The sequence below is a fragment of the Pantherophis guttatus genome, chromosome 2, assembly GCF_059756535.1.
Source record: "Pantherophis guttatus breed Tessera chromosome 2, ASM5975653v1, whole genome shotgun sequence".
NCBI lineage: Eukaryota > Metazoa > Chordata > Lepidosauria > Squamata > Colubridae > Pantherophis > Pantherophis guttatus.
The window spans coordinates 127,053,926-127,072,039 of NC_142064.1; the positions used below are offsets into that span (position 1 = coordinate 127,053,926).

The 18,114-nt window shown below is 44.8% G+C and overlaps 1 protein-coding gene across 5 annotated transcripts in view; it reads left to right on the top strand.

Moving 5' to 3' along the window:
- The window catches only part of TNS2 (tensin 2), a 158,342-nt gene that overhangs the window by 127,655 nt on the left and 12,573 nt on the right, over window positions 1–18,114 (top strand). For all 5 annotated transcript variants that reach the window (XM_034419276.3, XM_034419278.2, XM_034419277.3 and 2 more), the window contains 6 exons: window positions 1,976–2,092; window positions 6,305–7,558; window positions 9,314–9,467; window positions 12,431–13,332; window positions 14,308–14,394; window positions 17,460–17,591. In XM_034419276.3, coding sequence (XP_034275167.2) covers window positions 1,976–2,092; window positions 6,305–7,558; window positions 9,314–9,467; window positions 12,431–13,332; window positions 14,308–14,394; window positions 17,460–17,591 — 2,646 coding nt within the window. The remainder of the gene's footprint in view (window positions 1–1,975; window positions 2,093–6,304; window positions 7,559–9,313; window positions 9,468–12,430; window positions 13,333–14,307; window positions 14,395–17,459; window positions 17,592–18,114) is intronic.

Sequence of the window (18,114 nt, forward strand, 5' to 3'; positions counted from 1 at the left end):
CTTAGAGGCTAAATTTTAATATCACAATGTTTACTCTTTCATTCCTCCCCCCCTCCCAAATAAACACACGAATAGGACAGAGAGGCCTCAGGGAGACAAATAACTCACTTTCACTCTTAACCCCCTTCTGAAAGAACACTCTCCTATTTCATTCTTCAAATAACTCCAATCCATGAAAAAGAAGACAGACATTTTCCACTAGGCTTCTCCTGATAATGTCCTTGTGGCATCCGATAGTGCCCGGGGTCTTTCAGCAGCTCAAGGAACTGGGCGACAAGATTTCCTACCTCTGTTTTGTAGCATCTTTTTAAAATAATGTCCTGAAGGCAATTTAATTGTTGCATTGCTGAAGATCCACACGGGTACAAATATCTTTGTAAAATGATAATCAAGATTTACAACAATATTCATTACATTAACATTAATTCTGTAATATTAAAATAATAATATTAATTAATAATCGTAATACTTGCTTCTCTCTCTTAACATATCTTCTTTATTTCACTAAACTTTTTCTTTTGTTTCCCTGTTTCTAACTTCCATTTTTATTATCTAACCATTGATAAAATAAGTCCCATGTCATATAATATTCAGTATGTTCTTTCTCCTTAATTGCTAGCGTTAGTCTATTCATTTCTGCACATTCTAATAGTTTCCTGATCACATTCTCATCTGTGGGGGTCTCTTCAGATCATTATATTTATATGTCTATATTTACTAAGAGAATTGTGAGAGTTACAGAATTTGCTTTCTTATTTTTGTCCCTGTGCATATCCATGAAAGATCAACTACATATTCTCTGAAAAAGAGATAAACATGTCCACGGTGTAAGTAGTTGACGAATTTAGCACAGATTTTAACATTGTCATCGAAAGAATAGAAGAGAAGAGAAGAGAAGAGAAGAGAAGAGAAGAGAAGAGAAGAGAAGAGAAGAGAATTCTTTATTGGCCAATTGTGATTGAACAAACGAATTCGTCTCCGATGCATAAGTTCTCAGTGTAAATACAAGCAACCAGTGATAAATCATGATCATAATCATCATAAAATACATTAATCATAAATCATAAGATACAAAACTTAGTGATAGTCATAGGATACTAAATAAGCAATCAACCACCCAAATCACACAAGGATACTATATAAAACAATTAATATAAATCGTAAGATACAAGCAACAAAATTATAATCATAAGAAGATAAGAAAATAGATAATAGGAAAGATGAGAAAAATAATACCGTGTTTCCCTGAAAATAAGACCCTGTCTTATAGTTTTTTGACCCCTGAAATAAGCGCTTGGCCTTATTGCCATGCGCTCCAAAGCCCGATTGGGCTTATTTTCAGGGGATGTCTTATTTTGGGGAAAACAGGGTAGAAAAACAGTCCTAGTAGGTAGCTTGACAGTGTTGTGGGAATTAAATGTTTCTCAGGAGAACATCTTGGCTTTTTGCAACTATTCAATTGCAGAAGAGAAAGCAGAGGTGTGCCCTAGGAAATGCCACTTGCGTGAGAGCTTGGTTACATGTACCCCTCCCCAAATTTTAGCTTGGTATTGGCAAGCGGGAGCAAAAGCATCCAAAAAACGTTGGCTGCATTTTACTTGGATCAACAATTTGCTGCAGCAAGGAGCAAGATTCCTTGTGGGGCAATTAAAATGGCAGCCATGCTTAGTATTGAAAAAAGTTGCTACCGTTGGCGCCTTAGTTTTGCTGGGCAAGTGGTAGACATTTTAGAGAACTCAGGCGGATGATTCCAGTCCCTAACACAGAGTTTGGTGAGCCTGCAGCTTAATCTGCATCAGAGAAAAAAAAAAAAACCAGCTAGTCTTTCCACGCATATGTATGAAATGGTGATACACAACGAACATTTTCCTTCTTTGCTGTGTAAAATGGAACTACATCGATTAATTTAAGATAGAGAAGCAGACTGCTTGTTGGTCTTCTTGGGGCCACCTTGTCTTTTTTTCCCTCCCCACAGGCCGAGAAACCTATAGAAACAATGCTGATGTCGCCGTGGATTACAGTATCTCTGATCCTATCGTCCGCTGGGATTCCTACGAGAACTTCAACCTGCAGTATGAGGACAGCCTGGAAGGTATAAAAGGCCTGATCCCAGGGAACCCCATAGTACTTAGAACTCCAAGGCTACATCATGGCTGGCTAGGCTGCTGTTCTGCATCTGTGCAAGGGAGAAAAACAGGCAGAATTCAGCATCTGGAGGAGTTCTGCTTCAGGCTAAACAATTGTTATGAAACTAGTTTGTGGATGATTACTTGGAGAGGGTGAATAGAGTGGGGCTTAATAGAGTTCTAGGGCTCCATTCTACAGTAGAAGCAGCAATTTATATTAAGGCATTGGATAGGTGTGCATTTGCCTAATGCAATGATGCGAACTATGACTTATAGACTCAGTGGTCTGTAGAGGCTCACTGCAGCCTCCTTACATTTTCTGCCAGAGCCTGCTTGTCAATTTAGCCCCCTCTGGTATTTCCTGCCAGTCAGCTGGTTCACAAAAATGATCAATGGCTGAAAACAAAAAACAAAACAGTTCTGTTGAAAAGCATCTCTGACCAGCAGGTTTGGGCTACGAGTTGTTGATAGAGATTAGATAACTCAAGTAGTACAATAATTTGGGACTAATTTGGGGGGTGTACCAATTTTAATTTTAAAAAGTCTTTAAAGTTGAAGAATATACAAATGCAACTTTTTGGTGCCTATTTTCCCAAAAGGCAGCTTGGACTTTCTTGGGGTTCTTTTCTTTGAAACAGTTTCGCTTCTCCTCAACGAAGGAGTCTTCAGTTCTAGTCATTATATGATGTGACAATGGGAACTCCTAGATAAAAAGATAAGGGGTGTATTTAAATGATGAATCCCTGCCTTTTCTGAATGCTTATTTAATTGTCCGTACAAAGTCTGAGAAACATTGGCATAATGTGTACAAATTGCAGCTGAGCAAATTATTAGTTCAGAATGTTGGTTACTGCAGCCTATAAATGTATGTTTGTTTATAGTAGTAGTAAAGTGTGGTCCTAGGACCTGGGGCATCCCCCAAGATCCTCTCACATGTCTACAAAGTCAAAATTATTTGTCAGCTTCAGTGGTGGGTTGCCCCCCCTGGTTTGGACCGGTTCACAAGAACTGGTAGTAAAACCGGCGGGAGGCTCCACCCACCGACCCCAGAATTCTGCACATTCTGTAAATGCGTAGAAGCGTGCACGCACAAGCGAAGCGCACACACACGGCCCTTTTGCAAACTGGTAGTAAAGGTAAGTAGAACCCACCCCTGGTCAGCTTATGTTAAAAAATAATACCATATAAAAATCCCCTCAAACAATCCTGACAAGTGATAGGGGTAATTTTAATTTTTAATGCGCTAAATGTTGAGAAATATAACCCATGCAAACAAAAGCTTTTGGGGGGGGGGTCTGCCATAATTTTTAAAAGTGATAAGGGGTCTTGAGAGAGAAAAGTTTAAGAAACGCCACTTTAGAAGAGGCTGAACGTGCATTCTACTCAACCTTGAAATATAGGTAAAGTTGATGCTTTTTTTTTTGCTTCGGTGAAATGGCTTTAGGCCAATTTAGACTGTTGGATGTTAGCTCCCATAGCTATGGCCAGTAAGTTGTGCCACAGCCATGCACGTTTTTTGCTGTGCCATAACAGGTTTGTGCTGTGCCTCAGCCCAATCACCACAACAGAACTAAGTTGAGCTCATTTCCTTCTCTCTTAATTCTTAAAGAGTTTGAGACCAGCTTATTCTGGACACAGAGAGATGAAATCATCTCTTCCTACACGCATGCATATAAAAATCGGTGGCTTCCTCCCCCTCCCTTCCTGGGAGCTGTAATCCCACCAGCTGCCTTTTTCTCAGCCTATCCCCCCACCCCACCCCATTACAAGTTTCCTCCCAAGGTCCACTTAAAGTAAACTTGTTAAGAACCAAAACAAATAGAATACCAACAAGAGTCATTAAATGGCAATTTAAGCGTTGTGGTGTGCTTGCGTCAGATCCCAGAAAAATTCCAACCGGATGGCCTCAAACTTCCTCCCTCCGCCTTCCCAGCAAGAACTGATGTGTGGAGAAACGGAGCTGTGTTTCAGAGTGCGATATTTGTAACTAGAGAATGCCATGCATTTGGGGGATGGAGCCTAACTTAGATTGACTTAGATTAATGGGAGGGTGGATAAGGGCTTCTTAAGCCTGCTTCGTGTTTCTATCAAAGTAAGCACATCTCTGGATAAGCAGTAGTGGACTATTGCCCTCTGCTGGGCTAAAATGCTTAAATTTAAGCGGTACTACAGGCAACCCTTGACTTACGGCCACAATCAAGCCCAGCATTTCTGTTGCTAAGTGAGACATTTGCTGAGTGAATTTTGCCCCATGTTACGACCTTTCTTGCCGCAGTTGTTAAGTGAATCACTTCAGTGGTTCAATTAGGGACAAGGTTGTTAAGCGAATCTGACTTGCCCATTGCCTTTGTCCAAGGTCACAAAACGTGATCCCAGGACAGCGTCATAAATAAGAGTCAGTTGCCAAGCTCCTGAATTTTGATCATGCGACCATGAGGATGCTGCAGTGGTCGTAAGTGTGAAAAACGGTCACAAGTCTCTTTTTTCAGTCCCGTTGTAACTTTGAACTTTGAACCAGTTCATTGTTCACTAAATGAACTGTTGTAAGTCGAGGATTGAATGCATTGAATTAGAGGTGAAATCTATTGGAAAATCCCTAGACTTCTTAATTGAAATAGGCTGACTTGATTGCTGATTTAAACACAAAAATGTTTGGTACCCAACAGTATTACCTTGTATTATTCACTTTATAGTAGTAACTTTATGATGATTTCTTGCACTTATGATCTTCGTAGGTCTGTAAAGCAAAGAAAAGCTGAAATAAGATCCTCGGCACAACTGCAATTTCATTTAACGACTGCTTCACCTAATGACTGAGTTGCTGCTCATTTCAGTACAAGTAGTCCTTGACTTACAAGCATTTGTTTAATGACCACTCATTGTTACAATGGCACTAAAAAAAATGATTTATGACCAGTCCTTGCACTTATGAATGTTGCAGCATTTCCCACATTCATATGATCAAAATTTGGGTGCTTGGTTAGCAGCATGTATTTACAATAGTTGCACCATCCTGGAGTCATGTGATCATATTTGCAACCTTCCCAGCCGGCTTCTGGGAAGAGCAGAATGCTTCAGACAAGCAAAATCAATGGAGGAAGTCAGATTGTCTTAACACCTGTGTGATTCAATTAACAATTGCAGTGATTTGCTTAACAATCAGTGACAAAAAGTAAAATCAGTATGACTCTCTTAACAACCACCTTGCTTAGCAGTGGAAATTTTGTTCCCAATTGTGGTGGCGCAGTGGTAAGAATGCAGTATTTACAGGCTAATATTGCCGACTGCCAACAGTTTGATTCTGACCGGCTAACAGGTTGACTCAGCCTTCCATTTTTCCAAGCTTAGTAAAAGGGGGATTTAGATTGTTGGGGACAATAGGCTGACTCTGTAAACCGCTTAAAGAGGGCTATAAAGTACTGTGAAGCGGTATATATGTCTAAGTGCTATTGCTATAAACTGAGGACTAACAGCATATGAATTTATTTACGTTATATATCTATTTCATGCTTTATAATCCCTTCCCAAACAACAAAAATGAACGAGATTAGATATTGTTCCAGCTAGTCAAAACATTGATCATTTTTACACTTCACATAATTGTGGCACAATTGTTTGCAAGTAGCACACTGCATGGATCTCTGTGTCATTCTTCTTGGTTCCTCCTGCTAGCAGAAACCACAAAAATTGTTTATTTACTGTGGATCCTGTATTGCTGGTTTCAAATGAGCTAAGGATCAGAAGCCAAGAACAAACATGGCTTCTGATTCTGACCTATTTGGAAAATGCCAGAAGCACCAAAACGGAGGTTGTTTAGAGGATAGTTTTTGCCGCAAATATTCCAAGTGTAAACATCTAAACCTTTGACCTGATGAGCTGCTCAGTATGGAAGTTCAAGACCACATCTAGGCAGTAAATGTTGAGCTCTCCTACAACCAGGAGTGGTATTCACTTACCTTTGCTACTGGTTCACAAATGTGAGAGCGCGCGTGATCTTTGCACATGCACAGGCCCTTCCACACATGCGCAGAGCATAAAAAATGGGACGTGATGATATCCGGGTGGGTGGGCGGAGCCTCCCATAACTGCCACTACCAGTTTGCCTGAACCGGATAGAACCGGCTAAATACCACCACTGCCTACAAGCTCTGACCTGGTTCCTCTCTTTTCCTTTGCAGATGTCTTACACACTCAGGGTCCTCTGGACGGAAGCCTGTATGCACGGGTCAAGAAGAAAAACGAGCTGAGTCACTTCTCCTCCAGCAACGGCAGTCCAGGAAGCCTAGAGTCTCCACCACCACAGGGTGGGCGCCTCTTGTCCATCAGCAGTGACTCAGGACACTCCTCTATGCTAACGGAGAAGGCAGAAGACAACACGCCTCCATCCAGGCCTCAGCCCACACCAGCTGAGAAGGAAGAGTTGGATCGGCTCTTGGGGGGCTTTGGCGTCCAGCCTCAGCAGCCAAGCGAGGGGTCTTGTTCTCATTCAGTTTCCCCTCCTGCCACTAAAGAGAGAGAAACAGCCATCTTAGAGGATGAACTTTCTGATATAGGCCAGCCAGGAAGCTCTTTCTCCTATCAACCTCCACGTTCTGGCCTGGCCCGCCATTGTTCTTGTCGTCTGGATTATTGCTCCCACAGCCCCGAGAGACCACGCAATATGTCCTATTATAGGCCGGAAAGTGTTTTGGAGCGGCGGCAGCCCATCCATAATGGGGGGCACTCTCACCTGCACTCGGAGGGGTATGAGGAGAAACGACGCGTGTTCCGTTCCCTTTCGGAGGGCCTACAGCCCCATACCTACCCCTATGGCCATGAGCTGCTGCCTCCTCACAGTCCTAACCGGCGGGAGCCCAATGAGCTGCTTATCTTGGAGGACCAGCCTACCTTTTTATGCCCATGCCAAGATTGCCAAGAAGCAGCACGGGAAGAATCAAGGCTGCCCCTGGCTTCCTTCTACAACTTACACCTGGATCAGGAACCGGACTTCTGGGGGGTAGACAGGCCACCCATCCTTCATCATCCTCTCCACCGGGGTGGTCAGCCGGTGCCTATCCTAATGCCAACCAGCTATGGGCCCCATTCCATGCCCCATCATCAGGCTTTTAACTTTGAGCCCAATGTGATGGCCACTCATTTAGGCCATGGGTATCCAGCCCACCAGAGGCCCAAAGTAACAGAAGATAATGCGGAGGCATTTGCTTATCATCGCTATGGCTCAGCCTACCATCCAGTTCCACCTGGATATACCTGTGGCAGAACCCCAGTCAAGCCCTGCCTCTCCCCCTACACATCGGGGTACTTGGCGTCTCCTCACTCGGGTTCCATTTCACCAACCAGCCCGCTGTATCCACCATCCCGGAAGCATGGATATGAACTCCCAGAGGGCAACGATGGATACTTACTGCCATCATCCACAGAGCAACCATGTGGTGAGTGACAGGAGTAAAAGTTGCTCCTTCTCCAAGCCAGGAGAAAGAGGCAAGAAAAGAGGGGATCCTTTTTCTGACATGATTGGTAATAATAATTTAAAAAATAAATAAATAGAAAAAAGGGCTATTAATAGTAATATTTGGGACTAGAAAAAGAACATTGGAAAAAAACCACAGCAGGACCAGTCCTTAGTACAGGTAGTCCTTGACTTACGACTGTAATGGGGCCTGTCCATTGTGGTTGTAAGTCATGACATTTGTAAAACAGGTCCATCACATGACCAACCAATTTTGTGATCTTTTTGGGGTGATTGTTAAGCTAACGCAACAATCATAAAGTGGCCACCATGGACATTAAGTGACTGCCACGATTGTTAAGCAAGCCATTTTTAATTTTCTTTTTAATTAATCAGTGGAACAACTTGCCTCCAGAAGTTGTGAATGCTCCAACACTGGAAGTTTTAAAGAAAAGATCAGATGACCATTTGTCTGAAATGGTATAGGGTTTCCTGTCTGATGAGCAGGTTGGTTGAACCGTGATGGTGAACCTATGGTACCATTTCGGTGGGTATGTGAGCTCAGCTCCAGCGTGCATGTGCATGTGCATGCCGGCCAACTGATTTTCAGGCCTTCTGGGCCCACCGGAAGTAGGGAAACAGGCTGTTTCCTGCCTCCGGAGGGCCTGGTAGTGGTGTGTGGGGAAGACCCGTTTTTTGCTCTCCCCAGGCTCCAGAGCCTTTCTAGGAGCCTGGGGAGGGCGAAAACATCCTTCCTCACCCACCCGGAGGCCTTCTGGAGGCCGGAAACGGCCCATTTGAAAGCTTCCGGTGAGACCAGTGTGATCCAGTGTAATCAGTGGTGGGTTGCTCCTGGTTCGACCCTGTTCAGGAGAGCTGGTAATGGTGATAATGTGATGTCAGTGAATCAGTTCTCTATGACTGAGCTGGGCCCTCCTGCCCGCCCCCGCGTTATCCCTACCTTTATTTGTCATTTTTTAGCTCAGCTAATAGGTGCGGCAGAGTGGATTGCTGTGCTCAGCTGGGTAGAAATCTAATGCGCTTGCGCAGAGCATGAATTTGGTGTGCATGCGCGAACACCGGTGGTAACACCAGTTGGAACCCACCACTGAGTGTAATGTATTTTGGTTCAGAGAATTCTGTTAGAAGATTTTGGGCCTTCACTTCAGAAAACTTCAATTCCTAGGATCCTGGGGGGGCTAGGAATAACCTGCTAAGCGGGTATTTTTGATCTTTATGTCATTGATAGCCTACTTTCCTTCAAAAGTAGGAGCTCAGGGCAACATATACAATGCACCTCTTCCTTTCTCTTTTTCCTTCCTAATAACCATTGAAGCAAATTCTGTTGAATAGGACCAGACAGTCCAAAGCCACCCAATTAGTTTCATAGTTGAGTGAGGATTTGCTCTTGGGTTTTCCCTAATCCATCATCCCAATCCATTGCTATATTCTTTTCTTTTTAAATGCAGAGTGTCCCAAATCTGGTTTTGCTGTCAGTTAGATTTTCCCTTGGGAAGAACAAGAAGAGAGGAAGAGTAGTTTTCCAGATGGAGTTCCTAGCAGCAACTGTTGATCTATCTTGGGAATAATTCAGCAACATTGAGAAGGTCCAGACATTCTCCAGTCTGGTGTTCAAGGCTTGCTTGGTAGAAAGCCCCAGAATTGGGACTGAGTTCATATGAAGTTATTTACGCCTTTACTGATTGTCTTGTGCACATCTTCCATTCCTTTTCCTTAGAGCTTCAAGACTGCAGGGAGGGCATCCCCTGGCAAAACCTGCCCGCCTCCCTACAACCTCATCAGCAGGAGGTCCGAGCTGCTTGTACAGATGAGTCTACATCTCCCATGCCTGTGCACACCAGCAGTCCTGTATTCAGCAACAACAACAACAGGTATCTTTATGTCTGAATGCACTGAACCTTCCTAGTCATTTGTTAGGGTCAGAGGTGGGCTTCAAAAATTTTAGCAAGGGGTTCTCTGCCCGGTTGCTGAGTGGGCATGGCCATGGTGGGCATGGCCTAGTCAGCCTCCTGCACCACAGCAGAGGGGGCGTTTTTGCCCTCCTCGGGCTCTGGAGGCTTTCCTTGCGCCTCTGCGAGGGCGAAAACAGTCTCACCAGGCTCCAGAGGCCCTCTGGAGGCCTTCCCGAACTTCCTGTAGGCCCATTTTTCACCCTCCCTGAGCTGCCGCTCGTGCCCTGCACTTACCTGCATCCAAAAAGGGCTGCGTGGGGACTCTGGGGAGGGGAGGGGAGGGGTGGGCGGGGCGGGGCCAGCCAGGAGTGGGATTTGGGGGTTCTCCAAACTGCACAGAATCTTAGCTAGAGGTTCTCCTGAACCCCTGAGAACCTCCAGGAGCCCCACCCCTGGTTAGGGTACAGTGATAAAAGTTAGAGTGAGAACAAGCGTGACTCTGAGTTTATGCTTGAATCTGTGCTTGCAATGCAGTGCTATTCTGAAAAACCTTTCAGTTCCTTGAAACTTTAGTTTGACGTGAAGATTCCTTACAACACACAGCCACATAAATATTGGCTGTAGATAGCCAAGGAAAGAAACCAACGAGTCATCAGCAAATCAGCACCAGTTCGCACTTGAAGTGCAAAGGACCGGTCACAGATTATCGTATTTTTGAGCATATTATCTAAAAGACCTAGTTCCCTTGAGAAGTCTGTGATACTGGAAATGGTAGAACTAAAGAGATGAGGACAACCAGCCACAAGGGAGATGGGTTCAATTACAGCAGCAACAGATCGCATCACACTCGTGTGTTTTGTCGGAAGCACCTTGAAAGTGTTGAAAGGATTCGCTGGTGACATCACTGTTGCCTGGGGGAATGACCAGTTGAGGGATCCTTTCAGGAGCTGGAGTGGAGGACGGGAGCTCACCGTGCCACACGACAACACATGAGTCTTAAATGCAGGCTTGCTAACTTCCAACCTAGCATCTTAACCACGTGAGCCATGGTTCTCCCATAGCAATAGGTGCATTGTTGGAAGACTTGAAAGACCAAACGGGGGACAGATCATTCTGGAGAATGTTTGTCTAGATACCCACTAGAAGTTGACATTGACTTCATGGTATGGTTTGTAATGAATCTGAGACAGCACTGTCAAGGCTAGTAGCCACAAATAGGCTTGTGATGTTTTCCCAGTCTTAATGCCTTTCAGATGGGTGGATGAACTCACCATGTTCTCTAGTTATTGCTGCCAAGGTGACAGGTCAACAGGTGCTGTAATAGTACGTGGGAACGGCCTTGGGAGAGAAGGGGAAGAGATGCTGCCTAGGGAATTTAGAAAGGAATCTCTCTAACTGAACAATTGGTAGAAAAGAGACAGTGGGGGACTTGTAATTTCAGACTTGCAGGATCGATGCCAAATAGACCAGACAGGAAATACAACATGAGCTAATTCTACTTTGTTTTAAGGCTACATTAATGGAATATTACAATGATAATTGTTTCAGTCAAATGTATTTACTGTATGTAAACCAAAAGAAGAGTTTGCCTCCAGAGGTTGTGGGTGCTCCATCATGGAAGCTTTTAAGAAGAGACTGGATGGCCATTTGTCTGAAATGGTATGGAATGTCCTGCTTGGGTGCAGGTTGGACTGGAGAACCTACGATGTCCCTTCCAACTCTATTATTCTGTTGTGTTATTCTTTCTATGATCAGGTGTATCCATCCCTTTAAGCCTTCCAAAAAATCCAGAATGACCTCCAAGATCCCTTCCAACACTATTATTCTATGTTCTAAAGTATAATACATGTACATACTTCTGCATTTGCAGAACTTGCCAACAAATCAAAGCTCTTTGTACAACAATTTTGTTAGAAGTCTTTTTATTTTACTTTCATTGGTGCTTGACCCTGGTTGCTTTAATAATAATAATAATAATTTTATTTCTATACCGCCCTTCTCCCGAAGGGCGGTGTACAGCCAATTTAAAAACACAGGACACAACAATAATTAAAAATTAAAATAATTAAATAGATTTGGCCGATTTAAAACCCCAAAAATTTAAAATACCCCAATTTAAAATTATTATGTTGATAGCCCTGCCTGGCGGAACAACAGGGTCTTCAGTGCGCAGCGAAACACCCGGAGGTCGGAGATCTTACGTATTTCCGGGGGCAGTTCATTCCACAGGGCTGGGGCTCCCACAGAGAAGGCCCTCCCCCTGGGTGTCGCCAGCCGACATAACTTGGCTGATGGCACCCTGAGGAGACCCTCTCTGTGGGAACGGACTGGTCGGTGGGAGGCTATTGGTGGCAGAAGATGGTCTCGAAGGTACCCGGGTCCTATGCCATGGAGCGCTTTGAAGGTGGTAACCAACACCTTGAATCGCACCCGGAAGACCACTGGGAGCCAGTGCAGCTCGCAGATTTGTAAAACTGCCTTTAAGTGACAAGCCAGGAAACTTTTAAAAAACTGGGAAGTGTGGCCAGTTAGTCTAAATAAGCAAATCCATGGGCTAATAGCATTTGTTTACCTACGTTGCAAGGGTTTTTAATTTTTGTTCTTTTTCACATGTGTTTTGGGATCGGCACTTTTGGAATTGAAAGGATGCATTTCACCACAATCCCAGAAATTTCTTCCTATTAGACATAATTGCCAAACTTTATAGAAGTAGAATTGTGTTAGTCTGTGTGGGCAAAAAAAAAAAAAAAAAAGAAAGAAAACAAAATCAGGCCGAGTCAGGCTTTTCCTATGAACACATTTTATTAAAGGGCAGACGCTTTTGTGAGCTGCAACTCCCTTCATCAGATGCAACTTTTAATAATACGTGTATGTCAGATGCTCCCTGACTCCTCCTGATTGTCTGCTAAACTTTACTGACGTTATGCTTGTTGTCCTTGCAGCCCTGGATCTCGCAAGTTCTGCCACAAGACCGCCAGCCCACTGGAGAACATGCTCCAGTCAAACCTTGAGGAGCAATCCTCTCCTGGATACAAAAGAGCCCCTGAGAGAATGACCTCATCAGGCAACCCATCCCAAATCTTGTCCCCAATGCCGGCTTTCGTGCACTTCCCTGCCTTCAGGCCACAAGCTAATGGAGCCCCCCAGAGGCCGGGCCTCCAGGCGCCACAGCTGTGTTCTCGCAATTACTGTGCTTCTAGTTCGCCACATGTGCCTCCTTCAGCCCCCGCCAAGCACTCTCCCTTCCTGGAAAGGCAGCAGCATCAAAATGGCTCCGATGCCTGTGGCCTTAGTGCTACAGTGCCGATGCCCCATGAGTTGCCCCCTCAAGATGCTCTGGAGCATCAGCCAGGGCCTATCATGGAGAGACAGCCCCAGAGGCTCATGCCCAAGGCTCCCTGCCCCAGCCAGCCCTCTCCTGGCTGCAGGACAGTCTCTGGTGCTCCAGCCTCACCTACCACTCCGGCCATCTACAACGGGAGATTGCAGACTGAGCGAGATGAACTGGACGCAAAGGGCCTTCCCCACGGTCCCAACCTCAGCCCCTCTCTTGGGCCCTGCTCCCTCAGCATCCAGCCCCCAGCGCTCGGCTGTGGCATTGCTGATATGCAGAGCTCACCGACTCCAGCCTTCCCCATTGCAACAGCCTACTACACAGGCATGGAGGGCAGCTCTGGCAGCCGAGAGCAACCTCGGGAGTCCCAGCAGCCTCCGCTGCCTGAGAAACATCACCTACTGGCCACCAGGACCTGGGAGAGGAACTCACCACCCGGGCGTAGTCCAGGCTCTGCTCACCATGTCACCTTTGCCCCTGGGGTGCCTGACGGCATTGCACCTGGCCCAGGTAATGTTCTCCAAGTAAATGCTTGAAATGTAAAGGGTGGAGGAAGAATTAGCTACTGCCTTCAGGGTCTTTGCTTTTATAGCAATAGCACTTAGACTTATATACTGCTTTACAGTGCTTTACAGCCCTCTCTAAGCGGTTTTCAGAGTCAGCCTATTGCCCCCAACAATCTGGGTCCTCATTTTACCCACCTTGGAAGGACAGGAGGCTGAGTCAACCTTGAGCCTGGGGAGAATTGAACTGCCAAATTGCAGGCAGCCGGCAGGCAGCAGAAGTAGCCTGCATTACTGCAGTCTAACCACTGCGCCACCGTGGCTTTATACTTTGAGCCTGCTTTCTTAGTGTTTTTCTGCTGGCTCAGACCCTTAATTTCTTTGCTGTAACCCAAAATTTCTCCAAAAGGAGCTACATATAAGACACCGAGATGGTTCAGCTCTTTCTCCTTGACTGCTTCAACTCTTGCTTCAGATGGTGCTGCTTGATAGACATCTTCCTGTGACTGATCCCTGTCTATCTGTCTGTCTAGTATCTCTCTCTCTCTCTTATGTGTTTAGGCCAGCTGGGTGGCAATAGCTAGTCCCCTTGGCTGATCTCAGAAAGCAAAGTAGCATCAAAAACAGTTACCACCTGGTGGGTGATCACCAGAAAATCCTAGGTTATAGTTTAAATTGGGAAGTCAAAGAAGTTGTTCTCGAAGATAGCAGCCTGTCACTTCCATACCCACCGTCTACTACAAAGTATATGGATGGGTGTGTCAGTAAGCAGCAGGACTCAAGCTGACTCAAAGGAGAGTTATTATTGCACAGACCTTTAAAATTGTAATTTAATTATGTAAGCAAAACATTTCTAGCCCACTGTCCCATTAGCTATCTCTAGCCTTCAGTAGCAAATATATATTGTGGATGCTTTAAAGTTCGTTAAACCTTTAAGCTTGCCTGCATTTGGGAGAGGAAATTTTTCTTTTGCTTCTTCCAGATCTCCAGCAAGAGAACCCGGTTAGCGTCAAATTTGTCCAAGACACGTCAAAGTTCTGGTACAAGCCCCACTTGTCTCGGGACCAAGGTATGCAACTCCCAAACAATTTTGGCTGCTTTGCCTGTGATTTAACACAGTCAGTATTTGACATTTTCTTTCTAGGGCAGGAATAGTTCTTTTACTCGGAGCAGCCAATCCCACATGCTCATACACAGGCCGCCTCCATCTCCCTGTACAGAATGTTCCTGTTTTTAAAAAGCACCACAGTCCACGTTGGTGACCCCCCTCCCTCCCTACTCCATGTGTTGCACTGGTTGCAGATTTATGGGCAAGATGTAGTTTGCCTCCTGCAGTTCCAGTGAAAACATGATTTTCTTTTTGCATCCTTCACCTTAAGTTCCCCTTCCCTGCTAGTCTCCCATGTGCTGGATGAATCAGAGTACAAAGAATTTTGCTAGGTTGGTACCCTGTTTCCAGTGGTGAAATCTAAAATTTGTTACTACCGGTTCTGTGGGCGTGGCTTGGTGGTGGTGGGGGTAATGTGACTGGGTGGGCATGGCCTTTTTTCTTTTTAACTTTTAAAACCATTTTTTCTACAACCTCTTTGGTGAAGAAGTTGCAAAAAAACGCTTTCAAAAGGCTCTGATGATCCCAGCTGAGTTGCCTTATCAGCAGAGGCTTTTAAAAGAAAAAAAGCCTCTGATGATCATGCGACTCAGCTGGGCATGGGGGGGGGGCGCAGGGATTTTTGCTACCGGTTTTCCGAACCACCCAATGCCATCGCTACCAGATCGGGCGATCTGGTCCGAACTGGGAGCATTGTACCCCTGCCTGTTTCCCCCAAAATAAGACATCCCCTGATAATAAGCACAATCGGGCTTTTGAGCGCATGGCAATAAGGCCAAGCGCTTATTTCAGGCTTCAAAAAAATATAAGACAGGGTCTTATTTTCGGGGAAACATGGTAATTGGCTCAAGGGCTCCTTCAGTGGTCATTATTAAGGGCTGCTGTTCATTATCCATGCAATCATTCACCACCCAAAGCCCCATCAGCTGATCTGCGCCAATTCACTGAGAATGCAACCACACTCTTCTTCACTTCAACATTCCGGATGGACCAATACAGTAAGAATGGCACAGGTAGTCCTCGAGTTACAGCAGATCACTTAGTGACTATTTGAAGGTACAACAGCACTGAAAAAAAGTGACCTATGAACATTTTTCACACTTACAACCGTCACACTTACAACCGTTGTCGCATCCCCCATGGTCACGTGATTTACGATCAGATGCTTGCCAACTGACTCACATTTATGACCATTGCATGTCCAGGAGTCATGGAAATCGCCTTTGGCGACTTTCTGACCAGCCAAGTCAATGGGGGAAGCCAGATTCACTTAACAAACAGGGTTGTTTCATTTAACAACTACAGTGATTCACTTACAAAGCATGGCAAGAAAAGTCGTAAAATGGGGCAAAACTCACTTAACAAACTTCTCACTTCTCAACATAAATTCAATCATGGTCGTAAGTCAAGGACTACCTGCCTTGGGTACAGATGATGGATGTAAACCATGCATACATATTCCATCATCTTCATGCCTCCATCTGTTCTGCACACAAAGTCTTCTCTTCTCTTTCTTTCTCTCAGTCGAAACCTCATAATCCATGTTAAGATTAAACCTTGCAAACGTGTATTCTGTGTATTCCTGGACAGGGCTTGTGTGTAACAATCTGAACTGCAAAGAAAAGGCCAGGCTACATATGCAGTTTATCTGTTTTTGTTCCAAGTGCCTGTAGTTCCCAATAAAAGACTGCTAAGGCTGTTGGGCTTTTGCCTTGTAGCAGCACGAAAGTTTTGGTTTTTATCAGGCCATTTGATAAGCAAGAAAAGACTACTGGCTATCTCAGGCCACATCTGAGCTGTTCCCAATTTCACCATCTTTCTTTTTTTTCTCATTTTCTGCAGCCATCATTCCCTTACAGGCATTTTTCCACTGCCTTTTTAACATCCTTTTGCCAAGCTACCTTTTTCATAGGTCTCCTTAGCCTAACTCCATATATCTCCTTTGGCACTTCATAATATAACGTCATAAGCAGCTTCCATACTTTCCAATCATTTTGTTGGGAGATCAATCTATCATCTAATATTTTTTTCTTTTTTTTAAAGACTTGTTGTTTCTGTTATGTATCACAGGAAGTGATGTGACCATATAAGGAGTGAGTCATAGGCTTCACTCAGGTCCTCCAAAACGGCGGGAAAATACTTGAAGCTCATTGGTTAAGCTGTCTGGCAAACAAGCAGGTTATTGGGTTGCACTGGTCTACTAATAAAGAGCTGTTGTTACTGAAAGAGCTGTGTCCGCCTCTTCCATCATCAAATCTAACAGTTTCTCTTTCTGTCACCATTTTGCTTTCACTTTAGCATCTTTTACTTCCTTCATTTTCTTTCATGGCCGTTCCATCCCCCTCCCCTTGACTTCTTATCATCCTGGTACATGACTTAATTTTAATTGGTTTAGTTTTCACTCTGGCCTTGCTAGATTTTTGTTGAATGGCATCACTAAGATCAGATCAATGGTGGAATTCAAATTTTTTTACTACCGGTTCTGTGGGCTTGGCTACATGGGCGTGGTGTAGCTTGGTAGGTGTGGCAGGGGAAGGATATTGCAAAATCCCCATTCCCACTCAACTCCTGGGGAAAGGATATTGCAAAATCCTCATTCCCTCCGCACTCCTGGGGAAAGGATATTGCAAAATCCTCATTCCCACCCCACTCCTGGGGGAAGGATATTGCAAAATCTCCATTTCCATCCCACTCCTGGGGGAAGGATATTGCAAAATCTCCATTCCCTCCCCACTCCTGGGGTAAGGATATTGCAAAATCTCCATTTCCACCCCACTCTGGGGCCAGCCAGAGATGGTATTTGCCGGTTCTCCGAACTACTCAAAATTTCCGCTAACGGTTCTCCAGAACCTGTCAGAAACTGCTGAATAGCACCCCTGGGCCAGATGTAGCCCTCAACTCAAGGACTGTTGCATTTAATATAGTTTTTCATCCAGCTCCAGTAGTCTTTCTCTATATACTAATCACTGATATATATATATATATATATATATTATTTTTCTCTTTCTTTCCTTCTTTCTGAGCAGCCATTGCTCTCCTGAAGGACAAGGAACCCGGCACTTTCCTCATTCGGGACAGTAACTCCTTCCAGGGGGCCTATGGTTTGGCTTTGAAAGTGATAACACCTCCACCCAACAGCATCAACCATTCCACCAAAGGTAAGGATGGGGAAACACTCTTCAGCATCCCTCCCCATTTCCAAAAATGGAATACCTCAATTGCTTAGAGCTAAGCAGTCTGTAGCCATCCAGATATCTGGGCAACTTACACCAGGGATGAAATGCTATCAGTATCTCCCGAACTGGTAGTAAAAAATGCTACAGGTTCGGGTGAACCGGTATTTCCGACAACCAGCTGTGACACACGATTTATATTAGCTAGAATCGTCGGATTTCCTGCTTTCTAGCTAATCTAAATCGCGTGGCACAGCGGATTTCCTGCCCCCCCCCCCCAGTTCTACTTATCTTTGCAGACTCGGAAGGCTTCAAAATGTTCCTTTTTTAGCGCTGCGCAGGCGTGCCTCAGGCACACAAAGCACGCATACACATGCAAAGCACTCTCTCAGTAGCAGACTCACAGAACCGATAGCAGACTTCAGAGGATTTCACTGCTGACTTAAACCTTCTGATATCGCTCACTGTAGGCTTGCCTAGCTGGTGTTGCCTGGAGTTGAGGTTCAGA